This window comes from Melanotaenia boesemani, chromosome 2 (assembly GCF_017639745.1).
Source record: "Melanotaenia boesemani isolate fMelBoe1 chromosome 2, fMelBoe1.pri, whole genome shotgun sequence".
NCBI classification, from domain to species: domain Eukaryota; kingdom Metazoa; phylum Chordata; class Actinopteri; order Atheriniformes; family Melanotaeniidae; genus Melanotaenia; species Melanotaenia boesemani.
In genome coordinates this window covers 14,129,186-14,147,906 of record NC_055683.1, presented here as the reverse complement: position 1 = coordinate 14,147,906, position 18,721 = coordinate 14,129,186, and the positions used below count along the sequence as shown (strand labels likewise).

General features: G+C 39.1%; 1 protein-coding gene across 3 annotated transcripts; it reads left to right on the top strand.

Moving 5' to 3' along the window:
- Window positions 1–1,398: 1,398 nt before the first annotated feature.
- On the top strand, window positions 1,399–18,510 carry si:ch211-106h11.1 (volume-regulated anion channel subunit LRRC8D). Of its 3 annotated transcripts, none has more exons than XM_041976839.1 (6): window positions 1,399–1,423; window positions 11,447–11,803; window positions 13,394–13,972; window positions 15,145–15,395; window positions 15,927–16,304; window positions 16,377–18,510. In XM_041976839.1, the coding sequence occupies exons 2-6, from the start codon at window positions 11,474–11,476 to the stop codon at window positions 17,497–17,499; spliced, it is 2,661 nt and encodes an 886-aa protein (XP_041832773.1). In that variant the 5' UTR covers window positions 1,399–1,423; window positions 11,447–11,473; the 3' UTR covers window positions 17,500–18,510. The 3 variants fall into 3 exon arrangements, with proteins under 3 accessions (XP_041832773.1, XP_041832780.1, XP_041832772.1); XM_041976846.1 differs by lacking the exon at window positions 1,399–1,423 and adding an exon at window positions 10,780–10,859 and having other exon boundaries at window positions 15,145–15,192; window positions 15,961–16,304; XM_041976838.1 differs by lacking the exon at window positions 1,399–1,423 and adding an exon at window positions 10,780–10,859.
- Window positions 18,511–18,721: the final 211 nt, after the last annotated feature.

Sequence of the window (18,721 nt, the reverse complement as noted above, 5' to 3'; positions counted from 1 at the left end):
CTATTTTAATGAAGGAAAAACAACTAATAGCTAAAGTAATAGAGTCTAAATCTGGCCTCAGATTGAATAAAATCTTTAAGGATCATGTATAAACTAAAGGCAACCGTTTTCTCAGTGTGGCTATAATTTTGCAGGCATCTTATTTTACTCCTGATGTGAGAAGCGTAAACTGGAGTCGAGTTCCCCTTGATGTGCATGAAGACAGGCATGTCAGAGCATTGTGGTTGATGTGGTGGGGGGCTTGGAAACTTCTTCCAGGGGCTGCTGGGGAGAAAAGACGAGCGGAGTGCAAGGAACCGAGACGGGCTGGCGGGTTTGGTGGGTTTTTGTCTCATTTGTTTCAGGGGGTTTAGGGGCTTCTTTGCACCCTGATGGTGGCTGAAAACTACCTTTCTAGGAACCTGAAACTTGAGGTAGAGGGAGGGGAAAAGAAGAAGCGTGTGTTTAATCAAAAGCTCATTTTTATTTTGCTTTGTTGAGTTTTTCAGTCACACTATTTTTTGACAAATGCCAAATGCTAGAGGAATGAGTGAAAAATAATGGAACAAAGAATTATACTCATCCTCCATGTTTACAATAACCTCCATAAAAGATCAACACAATGTTGTGGGGTCTCAGGCACTACTATTCATATTTGGCTATTCTTCAAAGTACATGTCTTGGAAGTTTGTCAATTTAATAGAAGTGAAATTCAAAAAATAAAAACCTAGAAACCTCTTTTTCCTTGTTGAGCTAACCAGTGAGATTGCAATTCATAGACAATTACACAAATTTGAAAATGGCAATACTATGGTAATGGTAATAAGACATTTTTGTCAAACCAAGATAAAGATTTCATTCACAAATGATCACTTAATTCCCCTATTTTTCCAAGTTTTATTAAAAAAAGTAAGATTGTTGTGTTGCATGTTGGGATGGGGCGCCATTTAGTAAGGAATACTGTCCCACCTTCATTTAAAACCACTGCTGCATGATCAGAAATCAATTTGTTTGTTAGAAACCAACAAATCTAACAGAGAAGGAAAGAGATGGAAAAAGATAAAAGAAGAAGGAGGATGGACCTTACTAGGAATAATTCAATCACACTGCTAAATGAAAGCTGTGTTAACAAACAAGCTTGAACTGGGCCAAAATCTTGAATAATTGAATTAATAATAATAATTTGTGATGCATCTATGTTTATTTCATTCATATGATGCGCTTCTTTGCAGTCTATGAATAATAAAGATTAAAAATTTTCATCAGCTTAGTGTCTTTATACTAAAAACTATAGGATCAGCTTCTAAAATGATAGATTGTCTATTTTCTAATCCACCACGATGTTAGCCATGTCCACTGCATGTTAAATCAGAATTCAGGGCCATTGCTTACCAGACACCCTCAGAGCTAATGAGAATACAATATAGTGTCTAAACAAACCAAGGTTTGATGTCAACTTTGTACTCTTTACAGAGCAATTTACTCTCTTTTAGTTTATTATTTACATTTTCCTCCTCAGTTAGCTATTTGTATGACATTCTGGGGTTAGCTTTAAACAAGCTAATAGATAGCTGCAAGTGCTAACAACTAATAAAAATGAATGGCTAGTTGCAATACATTTAGGTAGTTTCTAACAGTTAGCAGCTAAATACAGACATTTCCCAACAAGGAGACATAAAGGGGAAAATAAATAAATAAATTCCTAAAAGGTCCAAATAAAACCTTAGCAACTCTCTGTTTGTTGTTTGCATGACGCGTTAGCTAACACTAACAGGTAGCTCCTAACAGTTAGCAGCTAAAGACAGTCATTTCCCAACATGGAGACTGTAAAGGGAAAAGGAAGAAAAAAAGAAACAGATTAAAATTCCTAAAAGGTCCAAATAAAACTTCAGTAACTTTCTGTTTGTTGTTTGAGCAAAAAGGCACGTCAGCTAATCCTAACCCATACGATTTTTTTCTCTTCATTAAAGTGGTGCTATGGCACATAAGGAAATACATTATATATATATATATATATATATATATATATATATATATATATATATATATATATATATATATATATATATATATATATATATATATATATATACACATACATATTTATATATGGCAAGAAAGTAGTTGTTGTTTTAGGGGTAGGCGTATGCTGTTAGATGCGGTCACTAACAGGAAATCAAACATCAAAGGAAACATCAGGAACAAAAGCAGTGACTTTGACCATACATGACAGAAAAACATCAGCTAGCCATGTTTTATCTTTGTAAGCTGAAATTGAAGACTGTTAAAGTCATCAGACAGACAGAAAGAACAGAACAACAGGATTTATTCTTATCTTCCCTGATGTGGATCAATGCATTTTCATTTTACATAATTTCCTACAAATGCTCTGGAAATCACACATTACAACGAGCAAAGTCAGTAAAAAACATTTAAAAAAGACATACACCGTCACCACATATACAAATGCAATTACTAAAGGTTACATTTATGTACTACCTCAGTGTACTTGTGGAGAATATCAGAACAATATACAGCATAAAAACACATCACTGCCTCTTACTAATCATTATCAATGAGCAGCAGAAACAGAAAAATATGGCATTTCGGTCTGCCAAAGGGTCAGACCACAGTCTTTGCGCTTTGGTGTTTATCTGTGTTGCTGCTGTGGCTGCTGGTTTACAGAGGTTTCAGTCATGGTACTCAACAAATAAAGTGCTTTGCCACTTTCTCACGGGCTTTCATGGCCATACTTTACCCCCACACACCCATTTTACACTCATTTGCTCATAGCTTTTCAACTTTCTCTCGGTTTAGTTTACAAAAGAGCAAAGGTTACAGTAAGTGCAGGACTTTCTATCCCTTTTTAAGTCAGAGAAAGAAAGAATGAAGACCTCAATGTGATCTTGACGGTGGTGATTTCTTGATGTGCATCATGTTTAAAAGGATAGTGATACATAACGACATGCCAGAGGCACAGGAATAAAAGCTGTTTTGTTATACATAGCGTGCAAGTGCAAAATCTATATTTACTACTGCCATGGGAACTGTGGTCTCCTACTCACAATATCATAACAGAGTACAGAATCAAGCCACAATGCTGTCAAGAAGGCTTGTACCACCCACTAAACAGGAAACAAGTATTTGCTGAGGTATCTTTCTTTCGATGTTACAGCTTATCACATCCTCCCACTCTTTTCAATCAATTGCCATCAGATTGAAAACCTCACAGATTCAAATTAAACCTAAACTATGATGTTTTCTATCTATTATAAGAAATTACTGAAGTAAAGGAGATCATAGGCCGCTGAAGTGCTCTCAAAGCTTTGTGTTCAAGAATTCTATTGAAAAATTTCCACATGAGTGACACAACTGTTACCAAAGTGTTCATAGTAATAATTAAGTGATTGCTGTCATGCTCCATTAAATGGGCATCCCCACTCCCACACATAAAGTGACCTGTGATTTGAATCATTCTGATAGTGCAGGATTACAGCAAGGTGAGAGGGTGTGGGAAATGTAAAATGACATGGTACCCAAGGCAGCTGCTGCCCACATCTGCAGTATGCTGCCGGTGCATACGCTGCAGTAAAGTACAGATGGTGCACAATGTGGCTCTGAGATGGGAAAGTACTGCAGACATGGAACATCAGTGGAGTCTGGTCTGACAGCCGTGTACACTTGGCCAACATGAAAGAGCCAAACTCTTGTTAAGTTTTGAAGTAGGAGATGTCTCCTCTCTGAGTTGCCACCTTACCGTGGTGAGGAGTTTGTGCATCCTGATGATCCTAGTGGCTATGTTGTTGAGGGCTTTATGCCCCTGGTAGGGTTACCCATGGCAATTAGGTTTCTAGGGCAGGGACCAGATGAAGTTCGGCTCAAAGTACCCCATGATGACGACAAACCATGGACCCAGGTTTTACTTGCCCGGACTTGCGTCACCAGGGCCCCCCCCTTTTGAATCTAGGCATGGAGGCGGGCACAGAGGCGAGCGCTTGGTGGCCGGGCCTTTACCCCTAGGACTCGGTCAGGCTCAACCTGAAAGGGTGACTTGGGCACACCCCTCCCTTGGGCTCACCACCTGCAGGAGGGGCTAAAGGGGTCGGGTGCATTTTGAGCTGGGTGGCAGCAAAAGGTGGGGACCCTGGCGGTCTGATCCTCGGCTGCAGAAGCTAGCTCTAGGGATGTTGAATGTCACCTCTCAAGCAGCCGAAATGAGTTTTCTCTGCAAGGTGGCTCAGGCATCTGGTCAGGATGCCTCCTGGATTCCTCCATGGTGACAGACTACATCTCTCGGCTGGCCTGGGAACGCCTTGGGATCCCCCAGGATGAGAGGGAAGTCTAGATTTCCCTGCTTAGGCAGCTGCCCCCGCAACCCGACTCCGGATAAGTGCCAGAAAATGGATGGATGGAATAGTCGACATAAACTTTGCAAAACTGGACTGAATTATTTTACAAGGGATAAAGATTCCTCCAAATGCAGTTTGTGATTTGTGAAATCCCTCATCCTGTTTGTGAAAGTGCATAAAAGAGAGACTTTGCAACCTTTCTGGCAACTTTAATACTAGACCAGGTCCTTTATGAAAAGACTCATCCTTAGACTGGTCAAATCTGGACCGAATTATTCTACAGAGGATACAGTTTCTTTAAAATGCAGCTTATTTATCAACTACTACAGTATTGATCTATTTGTGGAAAAATCTGAAAGGAAAACTTGTGAGCACTGGAAGCAACTCAAAGTGTTTTCACTTAGGCAAGCACATCATAAAAGATTCAGCAAATTTGGTTTAAACCTGACTAGGACTACACGTCGAATGCACAATCCTGAGTGTAAATTAAACATGGAGGTGGGAAAGTCATGATATGGGGTTGCATGGATGCAAAAAGTAATGGGAAAATTATGCATTTAGATAAAATCAGTGACTCCAAATCCCCAAATTGTTGGCAGCAAGCTAATCCCAGTCATCAAAATATTGTATTTAGGAAATAATAATTTTCATTAGTAAAAATATGCCATGGGACAGACAGACAGACAGACAGACAGACAGACAGACAGACAGACAGACAGACAGACAGACAGACAGACAGACAGACAGACAGACAGACAGACAGACAGACAGACAGACAGACAGATAGATAGATAGATAGATAGATAGATAGATAGATAGATAGATAGATAGATAGATAGATAGATAGATAGATAGATAGATAGATAGATAGATAGATAGATAGATAGATAGATAGATACTTTCGTGTCTTTGATGTGAATGTAATAAAACTACAGTAAGCAACAAGTTAGCTTAGTTTACCATGAGGACTGCTAACAAAGTAAAGCTTAAAGCTTGACTATTTTCAGCACTGATAAAAAAAATTACCAAAAAAAAGAAAATTCACATTCATATAGGTCATATTTGGAACAGAACATTAATAAGAGATACTGCAGTAGTCCAGTCTTTAAAGTTCTTATATTTGTTTATTGAATATTAAGTGCTAAATGGTTTTAAAAGACTTATCAGGAACATCAATGGCAGCAAGTGTGACAGTTCACTTTTAATTAAAAATTATAGCTATTTAAGAATAAGAATAAGAAAACCTTTATTAGTCCCTCAGTGGGGAAATTGCTTGCTATTTGAAGGGATGTGTGAGATTGTAGCAAGTTGGTGATGTGTCTCATGACACAGACCTTGAGTCCTGTCACATAACACAACCCCACCCAAAACATCTCTGCCTATGGGCAAGGATGTGTGAGCACACCAGTATGTGTGCATATATCGCAGTTGAAAAGGTGTGAAGCCTCAAGCCTTTTCACAACAGAACTTTGAAACCGAGGGTGTTGATAGAATATCGTCCACTTTGTAATGTTCCTCTCACCACACCACAGCCGTCATGTCTAATTTTAAAGCCATTTCCCTGAAAGAGATACAAAAACCTGAGTTTCTTTCCCCTTGAGATTGTTTACTGCACATCTTCTTTACAAAAAACTGGAACAGGAAGAAAAACATCTTCAGGCAATTTTTGGAAATTACAAGAGAGTAGATATCTTGTTTATTATCTTGTTTAGCAGTGTTAGCTGGCTCCTTTAAGATATAAAGATGAATTAAGCTCATATGAATAGATTAACATTTTTATATACGCACTTTCTAGCCATGAAATTACAACCACTATAGAGGAGGGATATTGCTATGTTTAGGAATTTTGTTTAGATTATCATCATGAAACACTTGCACCATGTAACTATAATGTATAAAATTACAACCTGAAATTGATATGTGACCAAATCTGGTCTATTTTTGGATAAAATGAAGCACTGGCATATATTATGTGAGCCAAACATAGCAAAATAGGACATGATTTGGACTTTAATTATGCCATGGCATACTGTATGAGCCAGATTTTGTCCAGATGTCCCAGGCCCTCATTATAAATGTTAACATGTTAGCATGCTAACATTAGCATACTGACATGCTAAAACAGATTAACTTAGTTTAGCATGTTAAACACTAGCTTCAGATATTATTGAGGGAAGTAAATTGTGATAGCCAATCCCAAGTCTTGAATTGTTTTAATAAATGTTTATTTGCATTTTACATCTGTGATAAAACTAAGCTGACAGTAGGCTACCTCTGATTAACCTCTAACCACTTTATCCAGGTGATAACCATACCTGGATTTTGTTGCTGATGATGTCGGTGTCAGCATGGTGGTAATTAATAACACAAGCAAGCTTTAAAATAAAAACAAACTATGCTACTAGGATAATTGCCACATTTTACAGAAATAACAGTTACTGTAAAGCTAGCTAGCTCAGTATGAGACAGTAGTTTGTGCTAATGACATTACAAGTCTTCTTAGCTGAGACCATGCTGGTTAAATTAAGGAATTTGCTCTCATAAATGAGAAAAAGAAATGACCAGACCTGCACTACTCCATTTTAAAATAAATATGATAATAACTGATGAATTAATGTTATATGACCATGGCTACAGTGGTTACATTGCCAGCAGGTTAGTGTGAATTGGAAAGCCTGCATGCATGCTAATACAATTATTCATTTTAGTTCAGTTCTGTTTCATTTTAATAAAAATGTTGTTTATTTTTTTTCTTTTTTATTCCTGAAAATAGTTTGGAGAATAAAATCAATTCTGGATCTTTTTTAGCATAAAGATAATACATAGTGCAGTTAATTCTAGTTAATTCTAGTTCTAGTTAAAGTTATATTTATATATGGAAAATTTGAGAGCATTAATAAAAAATGTATTAAGACCATTTAGATGGTTTCATGAGACACTACTACAGATTTTAAACCTGAAAAGAAAGGGTATTAAAGTTGTTTGATAAAACAGCTTGTACATAGCTTGATTTTATTTACAGAATCTTCATTAGTTGTTACACTTCATCTTGAGATTTTTCTCTGTGGCATCCGTGTACATTGTTGTAACTCACACATACCGTTTGTCACGTCTGCTGTGACTTCCACATCACTTATCTTTTTTAGTTACCCCATACTCTTACTGTGCAACGCACACACTCAAACACACACACACCAGCTGTGCTCATTGTGGTACATTGTCAGTTTGCTTTACTACTCCAGACTCTAGTGGCCCAAATACAAAGAAAAAAACCTGTTAAGGAACATATAATGTGAACCTTCCGTGTATATGAAATGAGAAAGATGAATTTATTAGCTTTGCTTATCAAACTTGTGAAAACTTTATCTTTTTTGGAAACAATGATGGTATCTCTGCAGAAAGACCCAGACAAAGAAGCAGAACTGAAATAACACACACACAGATGAGCTGTGTATGGTATATGGTTATGAACAGGAGCTGCAGCATTGACTGGAAGAAATGTGCTGCTGAATGACTCAATACAGTATGCTTAGCGTCCTCTGCTGGATGAAAGAATGCTGCAGCTGGCTGTTTTTTGTTTTTTTGTTTGTTTTGTTTTTCCCCCGCTCTGATGGTAATATGGATAAACTCAAACTGAAAAGAAGTGGGCACGACTGTTGTGATTGGTGGATTAAACAAGGGTTAGCACAGCTCACTGGAGATTGTATCTGATGATCAAGAGGATTGTCGTCCTGCTGGTCAAACTGGTTAAACTAGTCAACTACTCTATCTGTAAAATTAAGTTATAAAGTTTCATCATAATTATATGAATATATTTATTATGTTTTCCTGTAGAGCTGCACAGTGGTGTGGTGGCTAGCTCCAAGTCAGCTGGGGCCTTCTGGTGTGGAGTTTGCATGTTTTCCCTGGGCATGTGTGGGTTGTCTCTGGGTTCTCCCTACAGTCCCTAACATGCATGTTAGATTGATTATAGTTTCTAAATTGATCCTTGGAGTAAATTAACCCTTTGATTGACTCGCAACTTGTCCAAGGGTGTAACCTGCCTCTTGCCTGATTGCAGCTGGGATAAGCTCCATCCAGCCCCCCTGCTTTGGAATAAGTGGGTATAAAAAATGACTAGCTGGATGAATGTTGTCATGAAGGTCATGCATGGGTTCAATATAAAGCAAAAAGAATTTTGCAGCTGTAAACAGATGTTTATAAATAATTTCAGAGTTTTTATTTGTAAATCAAATTTTGTTATCCTCCAAAATAAATCTGCCTGAGGAATACAAGTTCGTGAATCTGTAGAAAAATTGATCTGCATGGTTGTAAAAAAAAAATATTCATTCATTCATTCATTCATTCATTCATTCATTCATTCACTTGTATATGTTGTAGAAAATAAATAAATCAATAAATAAATTATATTTGAATAGAAAAACAGAAGCACTTTAATGATAGGGCTGGACAGATTGATCCAAATATTCATAGTATCGATACCAAGGCTAGTATTGGTATCATTCGTATCGATACCAGGACTAGTATCTGTATTGTTCGATACCAGCGTGATGAGATCAATATTTTCCTTACAGGGTGTTTTGGGGGCAAAATGCAAAAGAACACGAATGAGAGCCAAACAATAGTAGGTTTTGCTTTGTTTTGCTCATTTTCACTGTTAACTTTATTTCTTTCAAACAATTGTGTGTGAGAGGAATTCAGTCAGTAAAAGGGAACAACAGTTATTTCATTATTTTGTTACATTGATGATGTTGATGTTATTTTCTATTGTTTAAAGACAAAAAAGCTTTAATTAAAAATTTTCAGTTCTGGCATTCATTTTCTGGCTGCTCACAAGAGCTGAGTTCTCATAAATGGACTTTCTTCATGTTTATATTCACAACAAACCTACAGTATAAATACTATAATGTACAAATAACACTTTATAATGGTTTTAAAAGCTTTCAATTTGAATGCAGATTTTATGTGAAAATGATTGCTTGATAAATAACGTCGTTTTAAAATATAATAGTAATGCCATAGCCTTCTTACAAATTATTGTGCTTATCAATTTGCTCACTTGTTACCTTTTTAATAAGTAAATCCTGAAATTTTCACCCCTCTGGTTCATAATTGGTAAATGGACTGTACTTATATAGCACTTTTCTAGTCACATGTTGAGAGCTTTTATACTACATGTCACATTCACACACACACACACACACACACACACACACACACACACACACACACACACAAACAGCACTTCTATTGTTATATACTAAGTGTTTTCTCCAATCACACTCAATCGTACCCCTACAGACACATTGGAGACAATGTGGGGTTTAGTGTTTTGCCAAAAGAGCTGCAGTGTTTTAGCAGGAATATCTTGATCTGAGTCCTGGGTGAACATAAATGACGTCTTATTAAACAATTTGTCATGTTTATTTAGTTTACATTGGTGTCCTCTTGCATCTAATATTGGTGTGTGCATGCTTGTGTTTTGGATCTTAATCATCTGGTAACTGAATAGGTTCTCGGCCAATCACAAGGAACCTGACCGAGCCAGTAACGTGCAGTCTTGTGATTGTCACGGCAGCAATAGGGGTGGGTCCTCCGCTGTGCAGGAAGCTTGAAGGAACTGGTCTAGACTGGTCATGTGCTGCGAGTAAACTAGTGCCAGCTTGGTTCAGTCTCTGCGTGTCACTGAATGTGTGCATTTGTGCAGGAAAAAATGGGGGAGAAATATTTTAAATACTTTTGTTGCCTGACAACCAATTTACATTTCAGCGGGTGATTGATATGAGCCTGTGTTGACATCCTAACATGTCATGATATTCTCTCAGTTGTCTGAATATATTGTTCATGTTGGGAAAACGTTGGTTAAAATGGAGCCTGAAGACTGACCCATGAACTCTTAGAACCAAATCTCCAAGATGTTGATGTTTTGGTTATGGTTACACTGGTGTGAACACAGGCTGGTTCACACCAGACAGACTCCAGAACAGAGCCAGAACCGGAACCAGAACCTGAACTGTGTCTGTGTGAAAGCCCCTCAGGAGTCCACCCAGTCAGAAGGGTACTCCAATTCCACTGGTTCTCCAGAGGTCACTTCCTCCAGGACAAAGTTCTCGTACTGAAAAAATACAACTTATCTGGAACTATGTTGGATGCAAAGCTGATTTTTAGAAATACCAAAGTTAAGGACTTAAATAAGTAGAAATGATCATGCCAGCTCCACTTTTAATGCTGGTAGATTTTTTTCTGGAGGAGGGTTTTCTCTCTAATTTAGTTCTGAAAGAGTTAAAGGGTGCAGCCAAAGCCCCACTCAGCAGGCTTTCAGGGCTGAATTAGATTTTTTAGCCACATATTCTCTGCTGCCATGGCAACGACTGAAAAGCTGTGAGTCGGCCAGCTCAGGAGGAGTTTGTTCTAAGTGTTAGGTTTTTTTTAAAGAATAAACCAGACAGCACCGGCTTAGAGTTTCTCTTAGGCTGCTGAGAGCTGATCACAAGGAAACTGAGAAAAGAACTGGAAAAGTTTTTTAACCAGGTAGGTGAAAGCTGATTGACGATGGATCTGATTGACACGTTTGTTTCTTATTAATTTTATCTGAAAAGAAAGGCACTGTTATTCAGAATTTGACAAGTCCAAAATGAAAAAAAATAATCATTTGAAACCTTTATGGCTTTAATATGCTTTGTTTACTTGTAATATACTCACTTATAACCTCAAAACCTTCTATAAGTTTCTACATCACTTAAAAAAATCAGTAATCAAAGATATAATAATTAAAGTTTGAATTCCCAAAGTATTGTTATTAAGAGTCTCGCTCTTAAAACTAAACTAATTTGTTAAATTGGGACTCTGTTAGTCTAATTTAATGATGTTTCTATGCCACAAGTTTACAGCTCCACGGCCTTCACACTTAGTTTTGCGCAAATGAGCTTAATTTTGCCAAATCCTGCTTGGAGTCAGAAAAAACATGACTTTTGATAACTTTGTTATCAAAATACTGCTGCAACTGAGAATATAAACACTTTAAACTCTGCTTAGTCTGGCAGAAATAATGAATTAATATAAGATTATAACATTTATGGTGGCTATATACATTTTTTTCTGATGTTATTATTTTACAGAAACCTTTATAAAATCCCGTGAACGCCATGTTTTCCCTGTCAGAGCTGGCACCGTTGAATCAGCATCAGAGCAGTAGTAAGCTGTTGAAACCCTGGTGGGAAGTCTTCATGGATTACCTGGTGGTTCTAATGCTGATGACTTCAGTTTTAGCCTGCACTGAGCAGCTGTCTCGGGACAGAGTTGTGTGCATTCCTGTGGATCCAACTTCAACTTCTCACAATCCATCAGCAAGTGGCAATATAGACTTGATTCCATCTCCAAATCCCATTCCACACAACACTGGTCCAAATCTTTATTCTGCAGCACGGGGGCGACGCACACATCTGGTCTACCAGCAGTATGTTTACGTCAGCCAGGTACTGTAATACCATAGCCAGGCACTTTTTTTTAAATCAATCTTTAGATAAAAATTAGAGATATATTTCTATGTATAGCCATGCAACACAGTTTAAATCACTAATGGACAATTAGATTACTTTTGTGTAAAAGGAATCTTTAATATGGATAAATTAACAGACAATTGTTCCCTTAGCTAGAAAGATTTATAGCACTGAACTCACAGTTTCACTGCATAGTGCTCTAACAGTGATATTTTAGGCTTAACTTATTCTATATTGACACATAGCTGCATATTACTGCAGACTCTCCAGGTAAAGGACAAAGTTTTTGCTACCAGATTTTATTCTCTATTTGTATTCCAGTTAGTATCAAAAATTTATATTTTAAGAGAACTTTTTTTTACATTCACTTAAATAGCTGTATGGATATTAAAATGTTTGGAACAAAATCATTTAATATTACCAAATCATTTTACTGTTTTATTTATTTATTTATTTATTTATTTGACCTACTTTCAAACATGAATTGACACACAAAATAAAAAAGCAGGAATATCTGTCATCTGCTATGTGGATATTTTAGCTACTATGGAAGCCCCAGTTTTGCACTTCATATGACTTCAAATGTGTTTTATACATTCATGGAGGTATCTGTCTGTGGTGTTCTCAGACCCAGTAAATGCCCATTCTTTCAACATATATGTAAAGATATGCAGTCTTTCACACAGCTAACCATGCAAAGGCTCCAGGGATAACACTAAGCATTGAGCACATCCTGGTACAGCAAAGAAGAAGTGAATCTAAAAAGCAGATCTTTAACTGCTGTCTTTTTCACAGCAACACAACTAAGGGCAGCCCTCAGTTCAGGTAGTTTGAAGATCGCACCCAAGTGGCAGAAAAATGCTCTTACACAGGGGTGCACAAAGTCGGTCCTCGAGGGCTGCCGTCCTGCAGATTTTCCAGTATTTCCTACTTCAACACACCTGACTCAAATGAAATAGATCCAGCAGCCTATTAAGTTTTGCACAATGACTCTTATATTTGGGTCAGGTGGTTTTGGAGCAGGGACACATCAAAAACCTGCAGGATTGTGGCCCTTGAGGACCGGAGTTTGTGTTTGTGGGGCACCATCAACAAGTATATGAAGAACTACTGGCCCCACAACCCAATCCACCCTAGACCCTGAGGAGGGAGCCAAACTAGCAGGGAGGTGGCATTTGTATGAATTTTTAAAAAACTTATATACAGTATAAATCATAACTTATTTCCTTTTAGCAATTTATAAGCAATTTTTTTACTCAACTGTTGTCCTTTGAAAACCTACAAAAGATCATTTGTATGAATATTTTTTTTAGCTAAATGTATGTTTAGCTAAAAGCAAAACACATCAAAATGCTTAAATGCTGTATTTCATTTTATGAGGACCCCAGTCAGGTGATCTGAGTTATGTTTGCAAATGAATCCTAAATCTGCACAAGGAAATGAACACATCGGTTATAAACAGGCAACTTTGAGTTGGCAGGTTGGCTTAAAAGTGGTTAAGATGTTGAGATTGTTTTTGCTTCACCCAGAAAGCAAAATAAATCCATTGTCTGCTTGTCTGTCTAGGTGTGCTACCACAAGGCTCTGCCTTTGTGTTCCCGCTTCTTGCCCTACATCGTCTTGCTGCAGTCTCTCGTTCTGGTTGCCAGCGGCTCTTTCTGGCTCCACTTCCCCCACACCTCTTCTCGCATAGAGCAGTTCCTAGCCATCTTAGCAAAATGTTGTGAGTCACCCTGGACATCTCAAGCTCTGTCCCATGCCGCACGCCAAGAAAACATCCAAGAGGTGAACAGACAACCATCTCAACCTCCCCTATCTTCAGTATCCTCTTCACTCCCAGTGACCCGCACACAACGTCCAAGCATAGACTCAGGCACAGACAGCCCGCTTTTGAAGAGGTCAGATAGTCCATCCTCAGCTACTCCTCCATCTCCTTGCCCTTCCTCCCTTTCATGTAACTCCACCATGTCTTCTGTATCCAACGGCTCTGGGGAGCATTTTTTGTCTACCAAGCCCTCAGTCATAGCTAACACCCCCAGGCAGATAATAAGTCTGGATAAAAGTGATGGCGAACAGGCCCGAGCATTGTTTGAAAGAGTCAGGAAATTCCGGTCTCACTGTGAAAGCTCTGCTGTCATCTACAAGGTAAGACAACCTCCGTCTAGTATGTTATTTTCATATCACCTACAACACTTTGGTTCCCTGACTTTCTGTTTGTATGCTGAGACCTTTTTACTTTTACTGAAACAGAAAGAAAAGTTTTATTTATAATAATAGGTCATTTAGTTACAAACACCAGCCGCTTAAACCTTACTAAGCCTGGGTTGGACCACCTTTTTCCACCAGAACTGCCTTAATTCTTGGTTTCATAGATTCAACAAGGTGTTGGAAACCTTCCTCAGAGGTTTTCTTGATGTTGATATGAAAGCATTACACAGTCGCTGCAGATGTGTCAGCTGCTTCCATGATGAAAATCTCCCGTTCTACCACATCCCAAAGCTGCTTTATTAGATTGAGATCTGGTGACTGTGGAGGCCGTTGAAGTCCAGTGAACTCATCGTCATGTTCAATACAGCAGTTAAAGATTATTTGAGCTTTGTGACTTGGTGCATTATCCTGCTGGAAGTAGCCATCAGAAGATGCTGTGGTCATGAAGGGATGGACATGGTCAGCAACAATACTCAGGCAGACTGTGGTGGTTAAATGATGCTAAATTGGTACTAAGGGGCCCAAAGTGTGTCAGGAAAATATCCACCACACCATTACACCTCAAGCAGTCTGAACCATTAAGGCAGGATGGATCCATGTTTTCATGATCTTCTCACCAAATTCTGAGCCTTCCATCTGAATGTGGAGCTGAAATGGAGACTCATCAGACCAGGAAACATTTTTTCATCTTTTATTGTCCAGTTTTGGTGAGTCTGTGTGAATTATAGCCTCGGTTTCCTGTTCTTAGCTGACAGGAGGCACCCGGTGTGGTCTGCTGCTGCTGTAGCCCATCTGCTTCAAGGTTGGACGTGTTCCGTGTTCAGAGGCTATTCTGCGTACCTTGGTTATTAGACTTCCTGTTGCCTTTCTCTCATCTCCAACCAGTATGCCCATTCTCCTCTGACCTCTGACATCAACAAGACATTTTGGTCCAGACAACTGCTGCTCACTGGTTTACAATTAAAGTCCATGCCTTATGATAGGAATAAATATTAAAATGAAATAAATTAAATGAAAAAATCCTTTCTTTATACCAAAGGGAAATTGTAGCTGCTATTGTAGCTTATCATAGTCAAACTATTCTTTAAACCCTTTTTTTTCTTTTTCAGGTCTACTTGGCTCAGACAATATTCAAACTACTGTTGGCAACGCTGATTGTGAGTTACACCATCCCTCTTCTCAGCTCCCTCTCCTTTAGCCACATCTGTCACCCTGAGGAGAGCACTCTGGTTGGCTATGCTACCTTTGAATGCATCCATGTGCTCTCATCACTCCTGCACAAACTACTAGTGGCCTACGTCACCCTGCTGGGACTGTATGGTCTACTTAACTTTTATGCCCTCAGCTGGATTTTTCACAGGTTAGGATCAGAGCAAGTAGATACAGTTTTGAAGCTGTCATTGTCAATGTCATATTTATTTATATACCACATTTCTACAGCCAAAGCCTTCAAAGTGCTTTACACAAACCAACAAAATATAAAACACAGGGACAGCACACAAAATTACAACATAAAAACTCCACTAAGCTTGTATATATCCAGTTTACTATTCCAGATATTTGCAACATGCTGGATGATTAATCCTTGTTTGCATACTGTATTAAGTTAATAATGCTGTGATTGGTTCCATGTATTGTCCTTAAAATGAGCAAAGAGTTCAGAAATACATCTTCATCTTTAGAACATTTCATAACTGCACGTACCTTTTTGAGTTTTATATAAATGTCAAGCTCAGGCTCTGATTGTTTTAAGGACCTTTAAACATAATAAAGCCCATGAGCTTGAACATACCAGAGGTCTAATAATAGGATTAGCGAGTAATACTTTCTTTTCTACTTGATATATAACTAATTCTGTGGGGGGTTTTTTTGTGTGTGTTTACCTACTCAGCTGTCTTCGAGAATATTCCTTCCACTCTTTAAAGGAGATGTGGTCCCTAAGAGACGTTCCTGACCTGACAAATGACCTGGCCTTTCTTATACACATGTTAGACCAGTATGACCCCTTGCTGGTCCAGCGTCTCTCCGTCTTTTTGTCCCCTGTCAGTGAGAGCAGGCTACTGGAGGAAAGCTTGGAGAGGCGCTGGGGGGAGGAAAAACTGCAAGCCATGACTAGCGTGGATGCAGATGGCTGCACTAGACTGCAGCTGGTGGCCCTGCCTCGCCTTCCGCCTGCCCTCTTCACTCTCAGCCAGCTTCAGGTCCTCAAACTGGAGCTCATCACAGATGCAAGGTTTACGTCGCACGTGGCTAACATGACCTCACTCAGGTGAGCTAATTTCTACGATTTCTATTTAAACTCTAAATTCAGATTCTTATTGAGCTTTTTCTCCAATAACAGGGAACTCCACCTCTACCACTGCACAGCAGCTGCGGATCCCAGTGCACTTGCAGTTCTCCAGGAACGTCTGGAGGTTCTACAGATCACCTTCACTCAGGCATCGGAGATCCCTAACTGGGTCTTCTCACTCCGTAGCCTACATGAGCTCCACCTCTCTGGTCGTTTAAGCAGTGAGGGTAGCGTGGGCCGTAGCTGGGCTCTAGGGAGCCTACGTCAGTTACGTCACCTGCGTCTGCTGGTGATACGAGGAATGCTACAGAGGATCCCAGGGGAGTTGTGTGAAGTGACTGGAAGCTTGGTGAGACTAGAGATCCACAACGAAGGCACAAGACTACTTGTGCTGACAGGCCTGAAGCGGATGGTGGACCTGACAGAGCTGCACCTGCAGGACTGCCAGCTGGAGCGTTTGCCCTCTGCCCTGCTCGCTTTGACCAACCTGCGGACACTTGACTTGCAGCATAACAACCTGAGAACTCTAGAGGAGCTCCTTAGTCTGGCTCACCTGCGACGTCTCTCCTGCCTTAAGCTTGCCTACAACCGTGTCTTGGTGCTGCCAAACAGTGTAGGTGTTCTTCGAGGCCTAGAGCTCCTGGATTTGTCCAACAACCAACTCAAGAGTCTTCCCCCAGCGCTCTTCACTCTTCGCCGTCTTCGAAGGCTCCTGCTGGCTGGCAACCTGCTGAAGGAGCTGCCTGCTGAAGTAAGGGCACTGCAGCTGCTTACAGAGCTGGACCTCAGTGGAAACAGGTTAGAGAACCTCCCCTTGGAGCTATTTAGTAACTGTTTGGAGCTGCGCATCTTAAACATGGCTCACAACTCTCTTGATTCATTGCCCAGCGGGGTTGCAGCTTTAAGCCAGTTGTACAGGTTGGACTTGCGCGGCAACAACCTGGAACAGCTGCCTGCTGAGCTGGGCTCCTGTTTGGGGTTGTATGGAGGTGGTCTCCTGGTTGAAAACTGGCTCTTTCTTTCCTTGCCTCCTCATGTCAGAGACTTCCTCAGCCATTCTTTCACAACCAGTGGAACATACTTGGAGGATCATTCCCGACCAGAATCTGACAGTTTCCCATACTTCTCTCCTACACAGTGGAGTTTTTCTTCAGCTCTGGAGTCACAAATATAAGCCTAATGAATGACTCTGTGCTAACACTGATAGTTTAAGGTTTATTTTCTACAGTTTTATACATTTTTTACTTATTTTTGGAGGACCTTTTAGTCTAATCTGTGGACTATTGCATAGAAAATCTTGTTAATCTTTCTCTGAATGTCTTACTATTCCTGAAAAGCACTTTAGCGTTAGAGATCTGTGGGGAATAAATATTATACAATGAAAATTTTGGTTTCAGTTCCTATGTAACTATTTTTCTAAATTAACTGTTTTAACTTAAACTGTAAAGTTTGTGTCTTTCTTTTTTCCACTAAAGAATGACAGTATTTGTGCCACCATCTTGCATTGTTTAAGATGATAACATTAAATCATGATTCACATTTCTGACATAAGGTTTAAACTTCGTGTTATTTTCAAAATAACTGGTTTTGTTTTGTTGAACATGACGACGCCCACAATGTTAGCGTGTTAGCATTAGCTGTCTTAAAGTTGGAGCTAACAGGCTGCAAAGTAGGCTACATGCTGCTGCTTTGTTTACACTCCATGAGGAGAAAATAAAGGTTGGTTTAAATATAGGAAGCATCTGTCTTTGGTTTTGGAGTGACTGATCTTCCATTATCTTTTCTGTCTTCCAGTCTGTTTTATTTTTTTCCCCCTCCGCACATGCACAGATGTTAAAGAGCAATGAGCCCTTAGCTTAGTTTTAGTATTAGCTGCTAATTTGGGAGTTAATAAGTTGTACGCACAAGTGGTTTGCATAGACTTCCTACTGCTGCATGTGTCTGCTCATGTGGTGACTGTGTTGCTCCAGATATTTTAATGAGAGACATTAAAATAACAGAACTGACACTTTGTTTGATTTTTTTTTAATTTATTTATTTATTTTTTTGCATATGCACTGTTGCAATAAATCAGACAGATGGGTCTACGTGTACAAATACATCAGAGTATTTGGGAGAATTCTAGGCGTACTAATCCGATTTCCCATAAACAGAACACTGATAAAACATATCAGATTATGCTGTCTACATGATGAGGTGAGTGTTCTGAAACTCCGGAAATCAGGAAACGATCAGATTTTTGGTGTGGCGTGTAAACAGGCTCACTGATGGCAAAAACATTTGAGTTTATCATCTCCAACTAGACCACTAGATGTCAGAAATTGGTATACATTGTTCTTTTAAAAGGGCGCTCCCTGTGATGTTATATAGATGAATAATAGCTAAAAGGAAATAAA

What these genes read in the sequence shown, in the direction of transcription:
- si:ch211-106h11.1 (XM_041976839.1), top strand. Translation starts at nt 11,474, where the DNA reads ATGTTTTCCCTGTCAGAGCTGGCACCGTTGAATCAGCATCAGAGCAGT. An exon ending in CTCAGCTGGATTTTTCACAG is followed by an intron (nt 15,396 to 15,926) that starts GTTAGGATCAGA and finishes TTACCTACTCAG; the next exon opens with CTGTCTTCGAGAATATTCCT. An exon ending in GCTAACATGACCTCACTCAG is followed by an intron (nt 16,305 to 16,376) that starts GTGAGCTAATTT and finishes CTCCAATAACAG; the next exon opens with GGAACTCCACCTCTACCACT.